At 36.8% G+C, this 23,547-nt stretch overlaps 1 protein-coding gene across 1 annotated transcript; it reads right to left on the bottom strand.

The window, feature by feature from the left end:
- Positions 1–1,291: 1,291 nt before the first annotated feature.
- Positions 1,292–19,584, bottom strand: LOC145768380 (uncharacterized). Its single transcript, XM_082579864.1, has 9 exons — positions 19,581–19,584; positions 18,881–19,034; positions 18,285–18,429; positions 14,207–14,331; positions 13,766–13,837; positions 11,340–11,467; positions 10,619–10,717; positions 2,120–4,044; positions 1,292–1,456 (listed from the first exon to the last, which is right to left on the bottom strand). The coding sequence occupies exons 1-9, from the start codon at positions 19,582–19,584 to the stop codon at positions 1,292–1,294; spliced, it is 2,817 nt and encodes a 938-aa protein (XP_082435990.1).
- Between the last annotated feature and the right edge of the window lie 3,963 nt (positions 19,585–23,547).

Here is a 23,547-nt window from a genome sequence, read left to right as displayed (position 1 = left end):
GCAACAGCTTTTGTTTGAAAATCTTCAACATCATCAGTTACAAATAACCAAACTGTTAACTTTTAGGTTGCAAAGTAAAAAAAATGCAACAATTGAGAGTGCTGTCGTACAACTCTGAAGATAAACATACAAGAAAGGAAAACAACACAACGAAAGAAAAGAAAATAAGAAACAAACATACACCAAACACGGATGATTATATACGAAACACACAAAATCTTAAATCAACATAATCACACATTTAAATTTAATTAATTTCTGAATGGAAACAACAACATTACTGTAACACTTAAAGAAAGGGAGTTAAAGTCCACATACGATACACACACTATATAAACACAAGATTTCCACTTTTTTGAAGCACATCGCCCGCCCACACGTTTATGGCAATTCTGACAAGTATCAGTTGTACGATTACTGCACTTGGAACTAGATCATGAAACTGGTTGTTTGACAACAGGTGTAGCATTTGAGTTATCGCGCACTGAATCTTCATCCGCTGGTCTGCGGCTTATGTTACTCCGACAGACATGTCACACAGTACACACAACCCGACGTCCTTGATTTTTTTCTGGTGCACTCTCAGGAAGTTTTCCAGCATAGACTTGGAGATTATACAGGTAAGTGACTTTCACGTTTGCAGTTGCCCACACTTTAATTCCATATCTTGCTGGTTTTGATTTCATGTACTTTTTCATTGGACATTTCCATCAGAAAGAGACTAATTGTTCATCTACCGATACTTCTTCAAATCGCTTATAGAGTTTTTGCAGTTTTCTACAAATCCATCTCAAATCTCGCGAAAAGTTGCAAGTTTATCATTTTCCTTTCTTTGACCACATGTTGATTTGTCATCAAATTCTCAAATTCTGGCAAAACGTAAGGACATTTTGCGTATGAAAATAACTGGATAACCTTCAACATTTGTAACCTAATACACCAAGGAAGGTCCCACCAGGACCCCAGGTAACGTTCTGTTGTTTTTTGCACTATACTGGTAACGTTCTATTTCAAATAATTTTTTAATTTTGTCGCACTATACTGAACTTGTTTGAATTTATGACACATACAAAGATAAGGGAAAAATTGTTGCTATAGGTAAGGCGGGAGATAAAAAAAAATTGCCTTTGGGGTTTCTATGAGACCCCACTTGGTATGTTAAGGGTTAACTTACGGTTCAAAAAGTATGTGCCCGCAAAGGCAGCATATGCTTCAATTGACGTGCCACAACCTTCTAGTGTTAAGTAACTATGTTAGAAGAGCATAAATTATGCATCGAAAACCTTACCTGTTACAGGGTCTGGACAAGACTGCACATTACAGGACCTTGTTTGAGTTGAGGGGCCAACACAGTCTGCAAAGTTTCCAGTACTACACTCCCTTGTTCTTGTTTGATTTCCTCCGCCACAAGGTACAGAACAATTGCTGTAAGGTGACCACGGTCTCCATGGAATGACTGAATCAGAAATAAAAAATATTTACTGCAAGCTTGTTTTAAATATTCTTTTAAATTTCTACTTAAATTCTTCGTTCTTTGATCCAAATAACAATGCTACTTGTTAGACTACATGTACAAGAAATAATTAAACTAATTCTACATTAAAACAATTAGCCTATGATATAAAAAAATTAAAAAATTGAAGATAACATAATCAAACAACAATAGCAAATCTCTAAGAAATTTCATGCTTAGTTGTAAAGCAAAATTTAGCGTGTTGTAAAAAAAAACGTTTGATGAAGAACACTGTAGATCTAGAAGAGAGTATGCAGATAGTAATAATGCATATATAAGTACAATATACAACATAGGACGAAGAAATGTCACTAAACGCTACAAAAAGTCACAGGTAAGCTAACAAAATAAGTGAAAAATCACAGCGTAGATTTAATATGGCAAAAAAAATACGGAGAAAAAGTATAAACAAGACAATAGACATGAGTTGGAAAAAATCAAAGGGACTAACGACGTATTGACATTATAAGTTACAAGACACAAATTACATATAAAAAAGTAAAACCATAAACACAATGAATACACTAACGGAAATAAGTGTGAAAAAACACCACACTGAAAAAAACAAAATAAAAAAGACCTTCATATAAACTCACCAAAACAAACGCTCCCATTTCCAAAATATCCACTATTGCAAGTGCATTCAAAACTACCAATTGTGTTCATACACATTGCATTGACATCGCAATTGTGTGTATAGTTGTTACTTGTGCACTCGTCGATGTCATCACAGTATGTTCCATCTCCAGTGTATCCACTATCGCAAGTGCATTCGAAACTACCATTTGTGTTCGTACACATTGCATTAATATCACAGTTGTGCGTATAGTTGTTACTTGTGCACTCGTCGATGTCATTACAATATGTTCCATCTCCAGTGTATCCACTATCGCAAGTGCATTCGAAACTACCATTTGTGTTCGTACACATTGCATCGAAATCACAGTTGTGCGTATAGTTGTTACTTGTGCACTCGTCTATGTCATTACAATATGTGCCATCTCCAGTGTATCCACTATCGCAAGTGCATACAAAACTTCCCTCTGTATTCATACACATTGCATTCACATCACAGTTGTGCGTATAGTTGTTGCTTGTGCACTCGTCGATATCATTACAATATGTTCCATCTCCAGTGTATCCACTATAGCAAGTGCATTCGAAACTACCATTTGTGTTCGTACACATTGCATCGAAATCACAGTTGTGCGTATAGTTGTTACTTGTGCACTCGTCTATGTCATTACAATATGTGCCATCTCCAGTGTATCCACTATCGCAAGTGCATACAAAACTACCATTTGTGTTCGTACACATTGCATCGAAATCACAGTTGTGCGTATAGTTGTTACTTGTGCATTCGTCTATGTCATTACAATATGTGCCATCTCCAGTGTATCCACTATCGCAAGTGCATACAAAACTACCATTTGTGTTCGTACACATTGCATCGAAATCACAGTTGTGCGTATAGTTGTTACTTGTGCACTCGTCTATGTCATTACAATATGTTCCATCTCCAGTGTATCCACTATCGCAAGTGCATACAAAACTCCCATTTGTGTTCATACACATTGCATCGAAATCACAGTTGTGCGTATAGTTGTTACTTGTGCACTCGTCTATGTCATTACAATATGTGCCATCTCCAGTGTATCCACTATCGCAAGTGCATACAAAACTTCCATTTGTATTCATACACATTGCATCGAAATCACAGTTGTGCGTATAGTTGTTACTTGTGCACTCGTCTATGTCATTACAATATGTTCCATCTCCAGTGTATCCACTATCGCAAGTGCATACAAAACTTCCCTCTGTATTCATACAGATTGCATTGACATCACAGTTGTGCGTATAGTTGTTACTTGTGCACTCATCAATGTCATTACAATATGTTCCATCTCCAGTGTATCCACTATTGCAAGTGCATTCAAAACTCCCATTTGTGTTCATACACATTGCATCGAAATCACAGTTGTGCGTGTAGTTGTTACTTGTGCACTCGTCAATGTCATTACAATATGATCCATCTCCAGTGTATCCACTATCGCAAGTGCATTCAAAACTTCCATTTGTGTTCATGCACATTGCATTAATATCACAATTGTGTGTATAGTTGTTACTTGTGCACTCGTCTATGTCATTACAATATGTTCCATCTCCAGTGTATCCACTATTGCAAGTGCATTCAAAACTCCCATTTGTGTTCATACACATTGCATTAATATCACAATAGTGTGTATAGTTGTTACTTGTGCACTCGTCGATGTCAATACAGTCTGTTGCATCTTTAATGTATCCATTCTTACAAATGCATTCGAAACTACCATTTGTGTTCATACACATTGCATTGTCGTCACAATTGTCTATATTGCTGCCACTAGGACATTCGTCGATATCATTACAATATGTGCCATCTCCAGTGTATCCACTTTTGCAAGTGCAAGTAAAACTTCCTTGTGTGTTGATGCAAATCGCATTGTCATCACAATTGTGGAGGTTTGTCATGTTGTCGCATTCATTTAAATCTGTAAAAATTAGTTGCTTTTTAAGATTATGTTCTTGATTTGTCAGGATTTTGGTTAATTTATAAACATTCGTTGCATTATTTTATAGCTTGCAGTCGTGGTCTTTTATCACTCCGCAGGTCACATCTCACTTCTTGTTGGTTTGCCTATTTTTTTAGGCTTGGTTCATGTACAAATTTAAGATAGTGTTTTCTAAACACTGTTATGTCGATGCATATTTTAAACATTTTGGTTATTTTGTTGGTGCCAACTTATCGTTTCTTGCACATTCGTGCTAGCAAGAAAAAATAAAATTTAATTTATGTAAAAATTAAATTGATACGTCCAATCTTATCCTTGCTTGTTTGTTGTTTTCGACCGAAGGTATTGTCACCTATCGTATCCGATTAAACTAAAGTTGTATTTTTCGTTTGTTTAGTTTATACTTTGCCCCACCTGTCTTATTTTTGTTTTAAGATATAATTTATCATGTCAAAGTAAAATTACAGGCGGCCTCTCTAATTATGGATGGCAACTGCTTTGTGTGGCAATACTCTCTAAGTTTTGTTGGCGATTTGTTTGAAAAAATATATAAAGCTACTTCAAAAACGATTATATCTGTTCATTATGACAAAATGTCATAATAATGGCTTATTATTGGCACTTGTATGCGACGATTTAGAAAGTGAGGATGCTATCCAGAGCCAACAAGGAACAAATGCAAAATTGAAAGAAAAGTTTGTATTTTTGCATCAGTGTATGCTCGATCTTGGATGTCATGAGAAACCGTTGTAGGCTTTGGATGTGTGAAAACGTTTCGTATAATTTCGCGCTGCTGAGTATAATTGTGCGTTGCTGAGGATAATTGTGCGTTGCCGAGTATAGTTGTGTGCTGCTGAGTATAACTGTGCGTTGCCGAGTAGGCTATAATTGTGCGCAGCCGAGTATAATTGTGCGTTGCCGAGTATAATTGTGTGCTGCTGAGTATAATTGTGTGCTGCTGAGTATAAACGTCAGGCAACGATGATACACGAATCTTTTAAATAAATGTTTTTCCGTGTGAATAATTCTAAAATAAATCTAAACAAGTAGTTTTTAGTTCTGGCTTTACGCTCCCCAGGGCTTCGCCTCTATGCTTTGTTTTTATTGAATTGATGATGAATCTCTGTTTAATTTGGCCACAGCGTTGTCCCTGAAATGACCATAATAAGCGAAATCTCTTGTACTGTTTATTTTTAAATATTTTGCTTTTTATTTTAATGGAAGTGCCAAATGATTTCAATCTTGTAGGCTACTGTATTCTTAGATACGTTATCTTGAATGCTTTAAAACTCGACAATCTATCTTAGGCAGTTATTAAATTCAACAAGAACTGGACTACAAGTGTGTTTTGTCGTATACGTTTTGGCATACTGTAAACTAGGGGTGTCCAAGCCATTTCCCAAGCGGGCCTGATTTGATAATGCAGAAGTATTGTTTGCAGGCCAATAGCTTCTGACAATCTTGCTTTAAGTAAAAATGCTTATATAGCAATATTGTATCAAGTAGGCTAATGTCATTTTCATGCAACAAAGCAATCGCCGATGCAATTTTATTATTTTGTTGTATACATATCACCGGATATGATAAAATAGGACCTACTGCTTCATTTATCAGAATTTAAAATATCCAAAAACTTTGTAACATTCACCTATTTTAGTGCAAATGATAAAACTGACCAGGGCCGTAACCAGCACAAAATTTCGGGATTGGGTGCAAATAAGTATTTTGTGCATGTGATTTGTTGTTTCGTATGACGTCATAAGTACAAACAGTTTTGATTTAGCCAATCCATGACGATGTTTTTGTATTGGTGGGCTGTGATGTATCCTCACTAAAGCTTGGTTACTGAACACTCCAATATGGTCTATAGACTGATTTGAGGCGTTTCATTTTGGGCACTTTGGTTGAGTTATCATTCCCAATCCGATAACGAGTCACCGAAAGAGAAGCACCCACAGGGGTGTATGGGGGAGCTCCTCGAAAAAATTTTGAATAACACCTTAAAATTGTGCATTCTGAAACTACTTTTAGCCTAAATCAAAAGTAAACCTACGTCAAATGATGCTGTAACAGAGTGTGAAACTTTTATAGTATTTTTTAAAGTATTTCTGTGGTGGGTGTAATGTTTCGCGCAATAACATAAACTGGCAATGTAAACGCCCACATTACTGCGGCACTAAAACGATTGATTTGTTATTTATACTCGAGTTGGAGAATAATAATAATAATGTTATGATTTTGTTTATTGTCGCTCTACAACAGCTAAGGTCTTTTAGCGACAGGGCTCATTTTAAATTTTATATCAGGTTTACCATGTTATCACATTATTACCCGATTTATTCTCACGGCGTTATGCAAGAAAGAACACAATCGGTACCGTTTTTGAAGTCTTCGGTTTGACCCGACCTGGAATTGATCTCAGATCTACCAGCACCAGAGCCGAAGACGAACCACCCGGCCACTGAGCTGGTTCGAGTTGGAGAATGACGCAACGCCGTCAGGAAAGCGTATTTAACAGCGGCCAATCAAGAGGTCAGGGAAAACGTGTAAGGCAAAATGCGAAACACGAGGTACAAACTTAAAGGGCAAAATCTCAAATAAATTAAAAGTTTAAAGGCACGTTTCCAATATTGCAGTGGGGAGGGCATTGATCAAGGTTTATTGTCCAGGGTTCAAGCAGAGGGCGAGACCTTATGGTCAGAGGGCAAGGCCTTATGGTCTCGCCCTCTGCTAATTCAGCAATTTCACATAGAAGCAGTGACGCTAGAAACCTGAGCTTTCTTGACTTTTACTTTTTTTTCTTGCCCTAACTTTTAATCCCGATTATGTTGGTATCGGATAATCGTGAAGTTCACAATAAACCTTTTGTCACAGCCGGTTATAAAATGCAAGAAATTTCCTGATATTCAATAGCTTGATTGACAGTTTACTATTAGCGTGCGGTTTCATTTTGTGTCTGTCAGTCATATCACGACGGCGCTAAAATTCCATTCTCTACCCAGGCAGCAAAATCCGTCATTTTTACATTGATTCAACGTCGATTTTGCTGTCTGGATAGAGTCTGTGGTCTTTGACGCGATATGAGTCATTCTTTGCTGGCAGACATCAATTAGGAAGGTAATTTATTGTTTGCGCAAATTGCTTTGTAGTGCAAAAAGTGCATGGAATACTGTTTGCACAGAAACGGAAAAACAAAATTGATGAAATTCTGTTTTCTATGCAAGAGGACTTTCAAAATAAAATGTGAACTGGGAAATTTGACCAAGAAATGGCGAAAATAGGTCAAAAACCGAGTCTTTATCACCTTTTCTACCTAAAATACACAATCACGAATATATTTTGCGAAATCAATTGATTGCAGTGATAGATAAGGCTTTTGACCAACGGCATACTTTTTCCCGTTGTTATTTGATATAAGCCGACGGAGTAGGAGGCAAGTTGGAAGCCCGTTATCTTTAGGCGCGAAACATCCACACAGTGAGTTTCTTTGCAGTCGGTTGCAAGGGTTCAATCAGGTGTTCTAAAACTGTAGACTTGGCTCTTGAAAAGCCTTCCACATTGAGCTGCAGCAAGGTTATTCCTTCCCTTACGACATTCGTTGATGTCCGCCCTAATAAGGGCGCTTGATCGGGGTCGGAATTAATCGGAGACTGCAACTCCATTTGCATGTTGGTACATGCAAATGGAGCCGACGGAGTAATTAGCAATAAGAGAGACGTAGACCTGATGGTCTCGGCCAGTAACTCTTGACGCCAAAAGGAAGCAGTGACAGGTACGGTTAAATTTTCTGTCAAGAAAATAAATGAACGCTCGACTGCATCACTCTCTCATCCAGGTAATAATAGTTGATTTCGCAAATGGCGCAACAATGATTTTAATCTTTTTTGCGTGGCTTTTGACTGTGTGAAAATACTGTTTTGGTTAATTTTCTAAAAATTGCATGCTGAATTTGCATGATTTCTTTGTGTCTACGTGCGAAAAATAACACATTGTGCAACAGCAGGCGCATACCATGCAAAAACGTCATGCGGCCAGATTTGGCAAGTGGGCCGGACTTTGGACTCCCCTGCTGTAGATCATCGCCCAATGCAATACACGTGAGTGTAATGGAGTGTGTACACTGGGTGCAATTTATCAGCGTCAGATCGTCACTTTCGCAAGGTATTCATTGGGACGGATACTGACATAACTCAATGGGTATTAGATTATGTGAGGACGGTCTAACTAAAGTATGTTTTGCGAAGAAACACTGACTAAGTTAGTTTCTTCTGCGGAAATGGCAGAGAAATAGCTTTCTATCACGAAGCAAGATATTGGGCAAATTTTAGTTGAGTGTGAACCTTTTTTAAGAGCCATTCAGTACAATTTTTGAAATAAATCCTTAAAAATTTAGGCATGAAATTGTGTGTTTCTGTTATGTTGTGTTTTTTATTGTGTTCAATAAATAGCAGGTCAAAAATTGAAGACGTGATATAATTACTTCAATTGATTTTTGACCTTTAATCGAAATATAACACTTGCTTTCATTCCTTACACTAACAAAAATCCAGAAAAAAGTGTAAACGATAAATGTCAAACTTCGACAATATCATGACTACAACAGCGAATCGTGTCATTAGAAATTAACCCTATCTGCAGCGACACGGGGTTTTATGAGCAGTGGCGGCTCGTGCCATGGGGCTGCAAGGCTGCAGCACCACCTGAAAAAAGAGAAGTAGGAAAATATGTTTTCCGCTATTTTTGTCCGACACGGTTACTTTTTTCACTTAAGGATTACGGATCGAATATTTAAAATATTAAAAGTTTCGGTTGGCAACACGGATTTTGGGCAAACTTTTCTGCAGCACAAGATTCTGGATTCCAAGCACTCTGATGGGTTAAAAATTATCCTTGAAGCTCCACCTTTTTGGTATTTTACAACACACAGAACAGCAATTTTTGAATCTGTTAAGCCTGCATGGAAAACAGCTCCTCCTAACCGAATAACTTTACAGACTTTTCAAAGTTAGTTCTTATTTTGCAGAGTATCGATAAGCCATGAATGTAGAAGGGTTAGCTGTAAAGTTAGGGTATTCAACACGTTATAGGAATTGCTAGTCCAGCCTAGGGTATTTCAAAATCACTTGAGCCTTGTATGCAACGGCTAGGCTAGTCAAGACCAAGCTGAAATAGGCCTTCATCAACTTTTCAACAAAATTTGAATACAGTTTTTCAAAACTTTGAGTAAGAACATGTTCAGAACGCACAAATTTATTGTGATGTTTCAAATTTTTTTGGGGAGAGAACACTATTGCAGCCCCACCGCCCACAAACAGCACCAGCCGACACTGTTTATGAGGACGCCCCACATTAGTAGTGAAATATTTCACTGAAGGAAATATGCTAGAAATGTGAAATTTCTTGACTTTTAGTTTTTATTCTTTGCGAATTTTCTTAACCTACGCTGGTCATTTTTCTACCTTCCTGCCCTTAATAAGTATTTTGTCTCAGGTGGCTATATATTTTCATGAAACTGTCTACGTTGTCGTGGGAAGTTTTTTTCTTGTTATTGATCCAATTATCCGATATATCGTTTTAGGACATTCGTTCTAATCCCACCCTTAAACAAAAAGTAATTGTTTGTTTAGTTCAAAAATATGCGTTCAAACGGTAAATTATGAAGCTGTTTTCTGAAAATTAGAATAAAAACTGACTTTCTGAGGCTTTTCATCTCAAACGCTTTATTTAAATAAATTGTTGGGCAAAAAATTAATTTCTATACGCCCAATACACATAGCTATTATCTTGTAAAATATTTTGGCTTTGTGACTTTCATAGCTAGCGTTATTAGCGATTAATTAGCACGGGGCTAAGATAGCCCGTGACGTACTTTCCGCGTACGAAAACAGCTCGCACTAAAATAGGGTTTAAGTAAGCGACGCCGCTGAACAGCGCAACACCAGACAACAAAAGCAACTGTTTCACGTTATTCCAGTCTTGAGACGTTTGGGTCTCGTCTCATTTAGATCTAATAGCATTTCTAGTCTCGCGGCATACGGATGTGTAAATACTGTAAAGAACATCCTGTGTCATAATGTGGTGTAGGCTACATGGTTTGTTGTTCTACTGATATGGCAAGAACAAAACGACAACACTCAGCACAGCTACAGTATATTTGGCTTGTCAATGTAAAAGCTTTTTTCAAAATTCAACAATAAAGTTGTATTTCTCTGAAGTCAGACAGAGCAAAAACACCAGCAAGAAGACCATGGTGATTCCATAAAGTGTTTTCCATAAGTATGAAAAGAAAACAAAATGCAAATTTTAACCGTTTGGTGACTTCCTAAATGAACGATCCCTGCATAAAATTTCACGTGCCATAACAGCGAATAACCAGAGCAGAGGTAGAAAAACATCAATGTCTTCTTCATCACTTATGTTTATAACGTTGTTATAAAGCAACCTCGCAGCTGGTTTCTCTCAAACGTTATTGCACATTAAGTGTAATGTTAATCGAATGAGGCCACAGGTCAGACAGTTGTCACAGAACAGCTATTCAATTCGCATTTCTTACCTTCACAATACGTTTCATTTCCCGTCCAACCTTCATTGCAAACGCATTGGGAATTACTCATGCATGTTGCCATTGTATCACAAAGTTCCATGCATGTTTCTGTAAGTGTAAAGTTTTGTTACATCTAGCAATCGTGCTTTGTTCTACTATGGCCACCCATTATACCGGTATATGGCATGATATTTCGGTATAACAGGTGGCCAATGGCCATAATAGAACAATTTATTTACCTGGGCCACCTGTTAAATATGGCCTGATATGCCACGCATTTTAGGCCTTTCACTCTGCGCTTATGCGAAGACACTTCAAAGTACTGCAGTAAAAGAAAACCATAATGAAAAAGTATAAATCAATGATATTTACTCGGATAAAGGCTTTTCAGAGCTTAAAAATATGCCTACAATTTATGTAGCCTTGGCCTACAAGGCTATAACCAAAGTATAGAAAACAATAATACAAATGACAAGACGAGCATCAAGATTTTTTTATGTTGAAAACACTTGAATCATTTATTTTATTCGTGCAACTATTTTAAAGAAATTTTAAACATTAAGTTAAAAATCTTCCTATTTCAAAATAATCGCATAAAGCTTTCCAAAGAAAATATTTAAACACGAACGGCTTACGAATGACAAATATTCGTGTTCTTACGAAGAGCATAGTATGTGGCAAAAGTTCTTTGATGCACGTTTTAAATGATGCTTTTTTAATTTGCACATACCTGGTGTTGCAACAACAGGAGGATCTCCTCTGTTGACATTAGAGCACAATCCATTGTCGCACGAGTCTGTAGAATCTTCACATTCAAAACAGGCTGTTCCATTGGCGTATGGCCGTCTATTGTTCACGCTAAAAGCAACCAAACGTATTGAATATAAATGGTTTTCCGGCTATATCTCTATGCATGGCCGTGTTAACCTTCCCCCCGTGCACTTCGGCCGGGGGGCACGACTGTTCAGGCGCTCAACCATATTTTATTTACCTAATCAGCAATGTTGGGCAATGTGCATGCATAGTTTCATAAGTGCATTAAGGAAGTAAAACGTTTTCTGTGTCCCGCAAAAACCTAATAAAATAATGTAAGATTGCAAAGTAAACACAGCTCACTCAAATAGCTTATAGTTAATTAACAATTAAGTTGATAAAATTCAGCGTTAATGAAGATAGGCTGTACAATGCGATGTGCCGTGAAAATACTATAGGTGAGGCGAAGTTCAAGCCACCTCAGATAGACTTTGAAGTTTCAACTTGCTGAAAGGCTACACCCTAGTCTACTAGGCTACACAAATTTTCAAGAAATAAATAATTGAAATCCTTTTGTGGTCGTGAATGATATTTTTTTTTGAAATGGCAAGCTAATTATAAGTTTAAACCAAACGTTCTACCTCAATCCAATTTTATTTTGATAAATTTGCTTAAACGGAGCATACAAAGCAACATACAGCAACATGCAAAATGTACATTTTGATAAAAAACAACATTATTGCTCAAAAAGTGCCTAATAAGTGATTAAAAAGTGACCAACGCAATGCCATATTTGTCAAAATTTTCCGGGGGCCAGCCCCCCACACCCTAGTTCCGTTTTACTTTTTTGGACATTAAGTTTTGCATCGTCCAGTTATTTTATAAACATTGCTTTGTTAAAACTCTGGTCCTTCTCCAACTTTTTCCAGATTCACTATTGAGTTGTTGGTAAATTTACTACTGTCTTCTATAAAGTCTTACAGTTACTGATTTTTCGCTGGAACGATGAAAGTGACTTTTTTCCCTATATTGAAAGAGTTTGCGGTTATAACCTAATGTTTTCTTGCTTTATTTTTAAGAACTATCGCAAAAGATAGAGGCCCATTGGAGGTTTTCTGGGGGGAGGGGCCTAATATTATGCTCACACAGCCCTTCCTCCATGCATCTGCTCTGAAACTGTCTGATTTTTAAAACCTAGAGAAGCGTATATCTACAATTCTACAATAAATACAATACAACCTTAATCTTATCGTATATGACCTAAATTAACCGTTTCACCCAAGTATTGTGCGTTGTGCAACCTTTGCTGCCAAAATCGCCTCTTGAGAATTCGATAAATTGCATTTTCTTGAACCTTTCTGAGTTGAACAAGAATGCTTTTACAAATTGTCCGTTCCTATGACGTCATAGACATGTTTACCTAATAAAAGTTTGGCCAAAGTTTTGGTAGCGAAAGATTATCGTAGAATCTACGACTAAACATGAGTAGTTGTCTAAAATGTAATAATGGAGTCGTGAAAGTTGTTATAAAATTATGAAAGTCGCAGTTGTCGTGGAGTGTATAATGGTGTTCGAAGAACTTAGCTGTGCTTCAGCGTTTGATGCAATTTTCTGTTTATACCCGAAAATACTGTTAGATTTTATATTTTGTGATGTCCTGACATAAGACTTCGTTTTGTCCAAGTTTGGTCCATATACTTTATGAGGTGAAATAAACCTTCCGAGGGGGTCACATTAAGGGGGGTCACTTTGAAGGCATCTTACATCACCTTTCTAGACGAAAATATTGTTAGACTTGATACTTTTGTAATGTTCTGACAAAGAACTTCGTTTTGAACAAGTTTGGTTTATGTACCCTATGGGGAAAAATAACTTCCTTTTGGGACTTTTTAGGGAGCTCTAGGGTCCAGAACCACTCGGTGGGGTCAATGTTCCATACTTTTTGTGAGTGACATGGTAGACCCCAGTAACTTCAAGGGTCAAACCTTTTGTACCTTATGGGGTGAAATCTTCTGTCGCAGGCTTCCAGACTATTACCTTTTGAAAGTGCTAAACCATTTGAGTTCAACACTCCCATAAACTTCTTGCTGTTTGGGATTCTATTAAACTACGATCATCTATCTTTTTAAAGTCTCTTCGTGTGTTAGAGTTAGAGAACGGCAACACAATAGTATTTTTATAACTTTTGACCTTTGTGTTGAGTATTTGCTGGCTAGCACAACAATGACTGCACTAAAACTTGGTGCGATGTTTGCATTCTTCTATGGGGCATGCCACCATCGATCATTTATGAAGTGCCCGGGTTATTATCTTATAAAAATCAGTTTTAAAACAAGTAATATTACCGTTACATTAATGTTGTTTAGTTTGTATTACAGTAAAACAAGCATGTCGTCCTCTTACTTTCCGGGGGGTGCGTAGTTGCACCACACGAGTGTTCTGTGATTGATCAGTGGATCATCTCCATCAAAAGGTCTGAAAAGATGACAAAATTGGCAAGAATATCAATTGGAAAAAAAAACTTATTATGTAGTTTTCCGTACAATCTAAAAAAATTTGCTAAAGAGGTGACTTTCTTCAACCATAAACAGATAAAAAACCAAGCAACCACACGGCATTTAACATAATATATTAAACTAAACATAAACTATCAACCACGAACGTTTTCGGCCATACACATGTCAGCCCTTTTCAAGTAACGAAAAAAAATATGGCCGAAAACGTTCGTAGTTTACAGTTTATGTTCAGTTTAATATATTATGTTAAATGCCGTGTGGTTGCTTGGTTTTGTCTGTTTATGATATAAAAAATATTCTTGAAAATAATGCAAGTGACATCACTTACGGACAGAACGTAACTCCACATCCTAGTTTATACGTATTCGACCAAACAACTTGGGTGTAATGTCCGCAAGCTGTTAAAGTTGCATTTGGAGTGCATACGTTTGAGTCATAATCGTAAATAGCGATCTGAAATAAAATGAATTATGATCCATTTCATAACACTGTACCTAAAAGTTTATTCCTAAATGTATTCCTTTAAAAGACCCTAGCGGCCATCCTAAACATTGCCATAAAGCATCTTTTTAAAAGCTCTTGGTTACCGCTTCACTGCTTGGTGAGCGTAATGTACCAACAACCGTTTACCAATCAATTAGAATATTAATTACTGTAGAAAAATATACAAGTTTTACATTGTGTGTGTTTTAAAAAACCGAAATGTGAGATATTTTATGTTCATGCTGAGTTATATGATAAAATGATGTAGAAGGAAAGAAAATCAAATTCTTGGAATAAAAAAAAAATTTTTTTACTTGGTACAGGATAAGCAATAAGTTATAGGGCAGGTATATAAGTAGGATAGGTAGGTAGGTAGGTAGGCAGGTATATAAGTAGGATAGGTAGGTAGGTAGGTAGGTAGGTAGGTAGGTAGGTAGGTAGGTAGGTAGGTAGGTAGGTAGGTAGGTAGGTAGGTAGGTAGGTAGGTAGGTAGGTAGGTAGGTAGGTAGGTAGGTAGGTAGGTAGGTAGGTAGGTAGGTAGGTAGGTAGGTAGGTAGGTAGGTAGGTAGGTAGGTAGGTAGGTAGGTAGGTAGGTAGGTAGGTAGGTAGGTAGGTAGGTAGGTAGGTAGGTAGGTAGGTAGGTAGGTAGGTAGGTAGGTAGGTAGGTAGGTAGGTAGGTAGGTAGGTAGGTAGGTAGGTAGGTAGGTAGGTAGGTAGGTAGGTAGGTAGGTAGGTAGGTAGGTAGGTAGGTAGGTAGGTAGGTAGGTAGGTAGGTAGGTAGGTAGGTAGGTAGGTAGGTAGGTAGGTAGGTAGGTAGGTAGGTAGGTAGGTAGGTAGGTAGGTAGGTAGGTAGGTAGGTAGGTAGGTAGGTAGGTAGGTAGGTAGGTAGGTAGGTAGGTAGGTAGGTAGGTAGGTAGGTAGGTAGGTAGGTAGGTAGGTAGGTAGGTAGGTAGGTAGGTAGGTAGGTAGGTAGGTAGGTAGGTAGGTAGGTAGGTAGGTAGGTAGGTAGGTAGGTAGGTAGGTAGGTAGGTAGGTAGGTAGGTAGGTAGGTAGGTAGGTAGGGTGGCTCGTTTTTGAACTTTATTTTTAAATTCTCTCGCATTTTTGTGGGTGGTTACCATGGCCACCTAAAGATACGGCCTGATTTGTCACATTTTGCAGAAATTTCCAGATTTTTCTAACTTTGGGCGAACGTTTAAATAAATTTTTCTAAAAATTAGATTATTACGCTTTCTTTATTCTTTTCCCCAGATGACACATAAGGTTTTAACATCCTCACATGTTGAAAAACAAAGAAAATTTGATTTTGTAGATTTTAGTCAGACTGTTAATTTTCAATAACAGTCTGATTTTGCGTTTTTCAATTTCTTTTTTCTTATTTGCTACTGCTTCCCCAAGGCAACAAAAAAGTTTTTTGTCATTGGGAAACCGCAAAAAGTAAAAATATCTCAAAAAATGTCAGTCAAGCACTAGCAGTAGCTGTAATCAAAATATGCAAAATGTGACAAATCAGGCCGCATCTCCAGGTGGCCATGTGGTTACATAATACATAATTGCGTTAGACATTTTTCCAACTATAAAACGTCATTGTATTTCTCTTTATAGACCTGCCCTGAGCTATTGCGTCATTTTTTAATGAAATTGGTTTAATTTGGTAGCAAAAAGTTACATCTTTTATTTGAATTTACGTCACTGACGAAGTTTGTAGTTATGTAACCACAAACAAAAATGCGAAATTTTCAGCAAAATGGAAATTTTGCTGAAAGTGAGGAAGCTGAAGGAATAGTTCAAATAACTTAAAAAAAAAAAAAAAAATTCAATTTTTTTAGGCTCTATAGATATATTTAAACAATATTGTATCTAACCAACTAAAAATATTTTGAAAAAATTTCGTTTTTGACGCCATTTTTTGATTTTTGGGCCGCATGAGGAAGCTGAAGACAATTTGTTACGAATCTCAAACTTTGTCATGATTGTTTTCTCACTCATTGGCACCATTTTTCCACTACCCCTAGAGAATTAAAAAAAAGGTTCAAAAACGAGCCACCCTAGTAGGTAGGTGGGTAGGTAAGTAGGTATGCTAGCTATAGAGTAGGTACAACACCAGAATATTTTACAGCAAAATAAAGTTTTGCTACGTTTTGGAAGGTTTTGCTTTGAATTTTTGGTTTACGTACGGTACCAATTGATAAGCTTAAATAAATTATTCAAGGCTTGAAGTTCTTGTGCTTTGAATTATAATTATCAGCGGTTTTTGGCAGTGTAAGTTTAAATCATCGATTCATAGTATTGGCCTAAAAGTGCATTGTTTCAGATACTACCTGTCACAATCAAGGTGCAAATGCCTCGCGATGGCTTGCTTTGTATCTTCAACAAGCGTGTTGTTTTCATTATGGAATTCTGGTGCGTTGTGTTATTGTCGGTTATGACCTGAAGTAACCTCTGATGACGAAATCTGTATTATGTAACGTGTTTTCTACAACCTTCGGCCCTACGTGACCTTCTAGACACTTCTGTTGTTTACATTTAAATGCTACGTGACCGAACGCTGGTTCTTTATGATGTAACCTTCTCGAAGTTACTGGACTGAACAGCCAACTATAAATAGTGGTGTAGTTTGTGTAATGTTTATTCTGAGATTCTGAGATTCTGAGTATTATGATGATTATTATTGAGTTGGTTATGAGAGTTGTGCTATGAGTTGTGGATTGATAGTTGATGCAGAAATTAGAGTTATTTGAGAAGCCGTTCGTTAAAGTTCTTCAAGAAGTCAGATTATCATTTCGCTAGTAGAATTATTCGACATTTAATTGACTGCTTTTCGGTTGACCCATTAAACTACGTCATTGAACCTTTCCAAGTCTTTTTCCTGGTAAGAGATAGAAAGAAATCGTGACACTACCATACACAGTGTTTTCTGCCTTAGATTGAAAAAACAAACATAACTGAACAACAACACAACTTTAACTTTATAAAAAGCAAAAACACAATATCGATCGTTTTCGTCTATGCAAATGGCTTTTATCACGCCTTTTAAGAAAATATTGTATAAAAAATACTGAAGACCCATGCAGATACCGTATTTACTTGATTGTAAGCCGCGCTTGATTGTAAGCCGCCCTTGATTGAAAGCCGCATGTGATAGTGTTAAAAATTTAATGCAAGCCGCCTTTGAATGTAAGTCGCAAATACTGTTATATGATCTTATAATTTTAAAATATAATGTTGAAAACCGCAAGGTTGGCAACCCTGACCATAAATAAAACTGACAACTCCTTTTTTTTCTTTCGAATACACGTCATAAATGCATGTGACAATTTAAAATACACGTCACAACTTCACAATTGTTGGCATCAGACAATGCAGTACGGCAAAACATCTATGGCAAAGTCGACAAGGAAAAGGCAAAAACAAAACAGAAAAAATGTAAGCCGCCTTTGATTGTAAGCCGCCCTTGAATTTAAGCCGCAAATATGATGGAAAAAAAAACTTTATAAGCCGCGGCTTACAATCAAGTAAATACGGTAACAACAAAAGGTAAACCTCAGCATGTTAAAAACTGCTTTAATTTGCTCACATACGAAATGATAACTGAACGATTACTGAAGGCTTATATTTTGCCCTCGTGACGTCATCAATTGGCTTTGAATTGACAAGTTTATCCTTCCCTTTCAGCATAGCCCGAATTCATGCTTGATGTATTGCAGAGACTTGTGAAATCAACAAGGATAACAGCTCTAGCTTAATTTTTAACTACAGTATATGTCAAAGTTTATATCAATAGCATTCCATCAGAAGTTAGTAATCTTTTGAATTTTAGAGAAATGTCATATCTCAATATTAGAAATCTACGTGCAAGGACTTAAACGATCAATTAGATGAACTTCTAAAGTTACCACAATTGCATCTTGAATGTTACTTACCTCGTCATAAAACGCTTGTATAGAAGAAAGCATTTCACTTCTACTTGGTTGAGCGGATGTTCCGGAAATGTAAAGATTTTCACCCAACTGCGGATAGCTAGAAGTATTTAAACTTCCTTGTGGAGTGTGTTCAAAAACACAGTTCCTGTAAAGTACAAGACGTATTGTTAATCATTTTGTTTACATAATTTATTACGATCGTGCATAAGTTTATGTCAAATGAGATTGTAACATCTTCAGATGTTGAATCAATGCAAAGACGGTTCATTTTCTGTTCAGAAGCATAAATGTTAGGAATTAAGGTTTCAAACAAATATAACACACTTTGGGCATTTTTGTAATAGAAATGGTCTTGCAAATGCAATAACATCTAGCAACACTAATAAATAAAATGCCTAACAGCAGGCAGAGGTTAGTTAAAATCTCAAGAGCTGCTTTTAACGAATGTTGTTTAGGCAAATTAAACAAAAGTGTATCTTGTAAACGGAAGAAACTTTTCAATGAGGAAGTTCAGTTCGTGGTTTGCATTTATCGATTGTATTGTAGCTTAGTTTGTTAAGATGTAAGATGCATCTCCAGGATTCCAGAATACTTACGAGGATCGATTACTAGCAAACGAAGCTATCTCTGTATCCCATGACATCAGCCTCATGTCAGATGCAGGTTGAAGTCTTCTGAATGTGTTGTGGGAGTTGACGAAATAATCGATCTCTGCTTGCGTCAACGTCAGCACTTGGCTTTCATTGATAGCTAAAATGAGGAGTTATAGTGATTGTATGTTATAAGCTAATCACCACTTTTAATCAAAGCAGTAAACACTCATGGAGCCATAAATACTTTCCATGTATTTGAAATAGACGAATAATTTGTATATGTTTCCGCCGAAGCACAATAGACTTTTGCGAAAAATACTCTTTAAAGTTGGAAGTAAGTCTGTCAATGATATAGAAGAAACTGGTGGACATGAGTTATTGAAGAATTAAATGAAAAACACATCTTATATGCTAAATTTCCTCAGCAGCTGAACCAAAAATCATTTTCAATGCCATTATGTACATGGACGTGAGTAAATGGGCAACTTTCTTGGATTTACATTGAGTTTTTGAATTTCTTACAAGTATGTGATTGATATTCAATAGTAGCTTCTTTAAATTAGCCTATATACATGTATAATAAAAAAGATTACATTTAATACATTTTTTATCTAAGATTTTGTTTAGAAAAAGTGATCTTCCTGGCTTAAGCAAAAAGCTAATTATATACTACAGACTACTCGCTATTGTATTGACTATTTACCCATTATTATATCAAAATTGGATACCACTGTACATTTTTAGCCTCAGCTACAAGTCGAAAACAAATAGAAATCTCACTTTGCATTTTCCAGTACTCTAGGTACTGCCTAACAGCCAAAATGTTTTATTACATGAACAAATAAATAGTCACAATGGCAGCAATTATGAGTTTGCAATACAGTAGTGTACAAAGCATGCGTTCGATCATCTGCATGCAACACATTTTTATATGGTTATTTATGTAATATAGCCTAGTACTTTACAAACATCCGGATGGAGGTGGTTGAAAGTTTGCTAAAACTGTATTCTTCGCCAGCACTTTTTCCATACTGCAAAATCTAGTTATTTTTACCTTGATTCTACGTCTGCAGACTTTGAATCAAGGTAAAAATGACAGATTTTGCTGTCTAGGTAGTAACAAAATGTCAGTATTCACTTTTCAATGTTTCGATTGGCAGCTTGAGCAACGTTTACCAGTTGACAATCGCAGAACTACGCCTTCGAAAAACTGTAGCTCGAGCACATTTGAAAATAATTAATGCAACATACATTATCACGGACTACTGATTGTTACTGCTCATGACTTGATCTGTGCATCTGGATTCATGGCGCTGCACAAAATAACTCGAACGTGGAAACAAATGACTAAGCTTAGAAATCATTTTTTGTTGATTCAACGCTTGCAGACCTTAAATCAACGAAAAAAAGTTTTGCAGACGTTGAATCTATGTCAAAAACGTCGGGTTTTGCTGTCTGAGCTAGTAAAAATGCAAGGTGATTGACTACTTATTTACGATTTTTCTTGAATGGTTCACGCAAGAAACAATCACTGCTATAAGTCACTGGCCTGACAACAATTGGATTCGTACAGTGGCATAGCGGAGGAGAGTGGAAGTTTTGCCTGTTACGTCACTGGTCGTATTCACACGTCTTCTTTGCTTTGCTTTGCTTTCTCATTTATTCAGACCAACTCTAAACTTTACACTATCAAGTATTAGCCTCGATAAAACATAAAAAATTATGTCTTACAACCCAATACCTTCCCAATTCTCAATTGACTACTGTAAGAAGAAATAATAATAATGTCACGTTTTATTTATTGTCCGCTCCGCAACTGCTAAGATCTATTAGCGACCGGACTCATGTTTAATTGTGCATCAGATTTAGGACATCATCACATTATTACCCAACTTATCCTCACTGCTTTATGCAAGAAAGAACACAGTTAGGTCATTTTTTAAATTATGGGAATGACCCGACAAGATTTGATATCAGATCTACCAGCACTAGAACCGAAGGCGAAACCACTCGGCCACTGAACTGGTACTGTAAAAAGGAAATGCTTCCAGTACTTCCATTTTCCATTTCAACAAGTGCCTTGATAGAGAGCCACCATTTTCACATTGATTTCAAGATTCAAAAACGAAAGAATTTGTGATATGGAGACCACCCATTAGGAATTCTCATCACATGCATAACATGATTTTTATGTGACGTTGATCCGATGTCTGTAGACGTTGAATTAATGTGAAAAGTTTTCTTTGCAGTCTGAGATCTCATGTTCACTGTTTTGCCAACAAGATATGAAAGTTTAGTTTTTCTCTCAGCCACTTGCCTACAGGCAATCAGTTATTTGTTACATTGATTCAACGTTTATAGATGTAATGAATGCATGGTTTCCTGGCTGGGAAGGTCTTGCTTGCAAAGTAGGCTACACACAATCAAAAAATTCCACTTGTCAACAAAATCATTTTTTTTTCTATTAGTGTTACAAAAATTGTTTTAGTAACATAGCACCATTTTCTCAGCTACCAACGCACGCCCAATCACGGACTTTTTTGGTGTAAAATTTCCGCTTGCACATGAAGTAGCATTTCCTGAAAATATTCTACTCAACAAACGCGTTTGAATAGGGAGTTGTTCTTGAGGTTACATTCCGCAGCGGCCAAAAATCAAACTCAAATGTGATGTCTTGAAGTATGGAAAAGAATTATGTATCTTTAGACATTTCTTCTCCAAATTTTTCTTTTCTTAAAAGTTACATTTTTGATATTTGTGACAAAACATAATCCTTGTTCCGCAACAATCAGTATGCATTAAATTTAGTTTCGAGGTTGAAAACAAAGACATTAATTGTTAAAAACTAAAACACGCTGCTGTTACACGCACACACTTAGGGCATATTTACCTTGAGCAGATACTTGCATCTTCCAAGACAATGAAGCAACAATGAGGGCTAGCCAACACCAGCGCCACATTGTTTCCATCAATTAGAAAAGTAACAGATCAAAGAGAGTGTTTGCTTCTTTTATCACAATCCAAGTGTTTAAACAATCCTATAGTCCAGACTGTGTATTATTTTGTAAAACAAATGTATTATGAAGGTTACATGTACAATAGGGTGGCTCATTTTCCTTGATGTTCTTTAAAATTTTTGTCAGTTTGGAATAATGTTCCATTTTGCTCACTGATATTTGCAAACCAAAAATTTTTGTTGGGTTTTGACCTTTGAGCCTGGTTCACCCAAGGAGAAATTCTGAATTTTTCTGAAAAATTAGTAAATTTTGAAGTGGTTTAGCAGTATCTGATGAGGGGATTTCTCAAAATTTGACCACGTGATTTGTGACGTCATTTCCTCTGTTAACTTCCACGTGGAACATCTTCACCCTACTCCAAGTCTGAGAGTCACTAATAGCGCATGCTTTTAGTGTCATTTTTGTTGATTTTACAGCCTTTTCGCAGTCAGTGAATCTATAACATATAGACCAACAAAAATTTTTGGCACAAAAGATGAGAGTCATTTTAGAGTATTTCAGGGCCCCTGATTCCGAAAATGCACTTAGTTTTTTCGAATTGGCTCTAGTTTTCGAGATATTCGACAATGAAAATATTTTTGAAATCGTTACTCAAAAGCTTTCAATTAGCAAATTACTTATTTTCAGCCCTGTTTACCATTATGATGTCATAATTGCACTTGTCTAGTTCAATTGGTTCATATTGCACGAAAGTTCAAAACGCAAGCAAAGGTTGAAATGAACTGTGTTTAAAGTAAGGGAGACATAAATGTTCAATGAAAACAGTTGTGAATCAGTAGGCCTACATCACAAGAAAAATATCCCGAAAGTCATGTGTTTATGAATGCAGCTTTATATTGAAAAGGTAGGCCTACTGAAATGGATACTGTACAAATGAAATTTCATTCTAAGCCTTTGCTAAGGCCAAGTCTTTGCTGCAAGAAGTTTTTTCTGGTCTATAGGCTAAATAAATGGCATATAGGTTAATAAAATACGCCTTTGACAAGTAGGATGCTCCACAAACAACCCAGATATATTTTACTGCATGAAGCAACGCAGAGGACCAACGCATTCTGCGATAGATGCAGCGCTATATAAAAACAAGCATTATTATTATTTCTTTGACATGAAGCTGGGTGATCAAGATAAGTCCTGGGTTCCTCCTAAAGTATGCAAACATTGCACTCAAACCCGTTTCTGGGCTCAAGGCTAAGAAGTTCAGAGTGCCATGGCATAAAGAGAGCCGTGGAATCACCATGAAAATTGATACTTCTGTACGGTGAGCATGTTCGAATGAAGTTGGAACATCATGTTTACATGGTGTGTGCAAGGCAGTCATTGCGTGGACGTTGCTATTTCTGTTTTTTGTTTGCCCTCTCTTGTTTCAAGTGGTGATTTGCTTGAATCAATAGGAAAACGGGCATGACTGAGAGTAACCTCAATACCTTCAGTAATGTTTTGGAGCAAGGTTAAGCTTTTTTCTCAAAACCATTTCTACCACCTAGGGAACGTTCAAATATTACGTAACGCCTTCGAGGGGGAGGGGGGTTTATGCAAAGCGTTACGTTAGCGTCACATTGGGGGGGAAGGGGGTTCAAGCAAAACGTTACGTAACGCTTTCGAGTACGGAATGGTAGTTTTTTGTGCTGAATTCGTACTGAAAAAGCGTTACAT

The sequence above is a fragment of the Aplidium turbinatum genome, chromosome 4 (assembly GCF_918807975.1).
Source record: "Aplidium turbinatum chromosome 4, kaAplTurb1.1, whole genome shotgun sequence".
NCBI lineage: Eukaryota > Metazoa > Chordata > Ascidiacea > Aplousobranchia > Polyclinidae > Aplidium > Aplidium turbinatum.
Note: the sequence above shows the minus strand (reverse complement) of the source record. Positions and strands in the feature narration are given on the sequence as shown.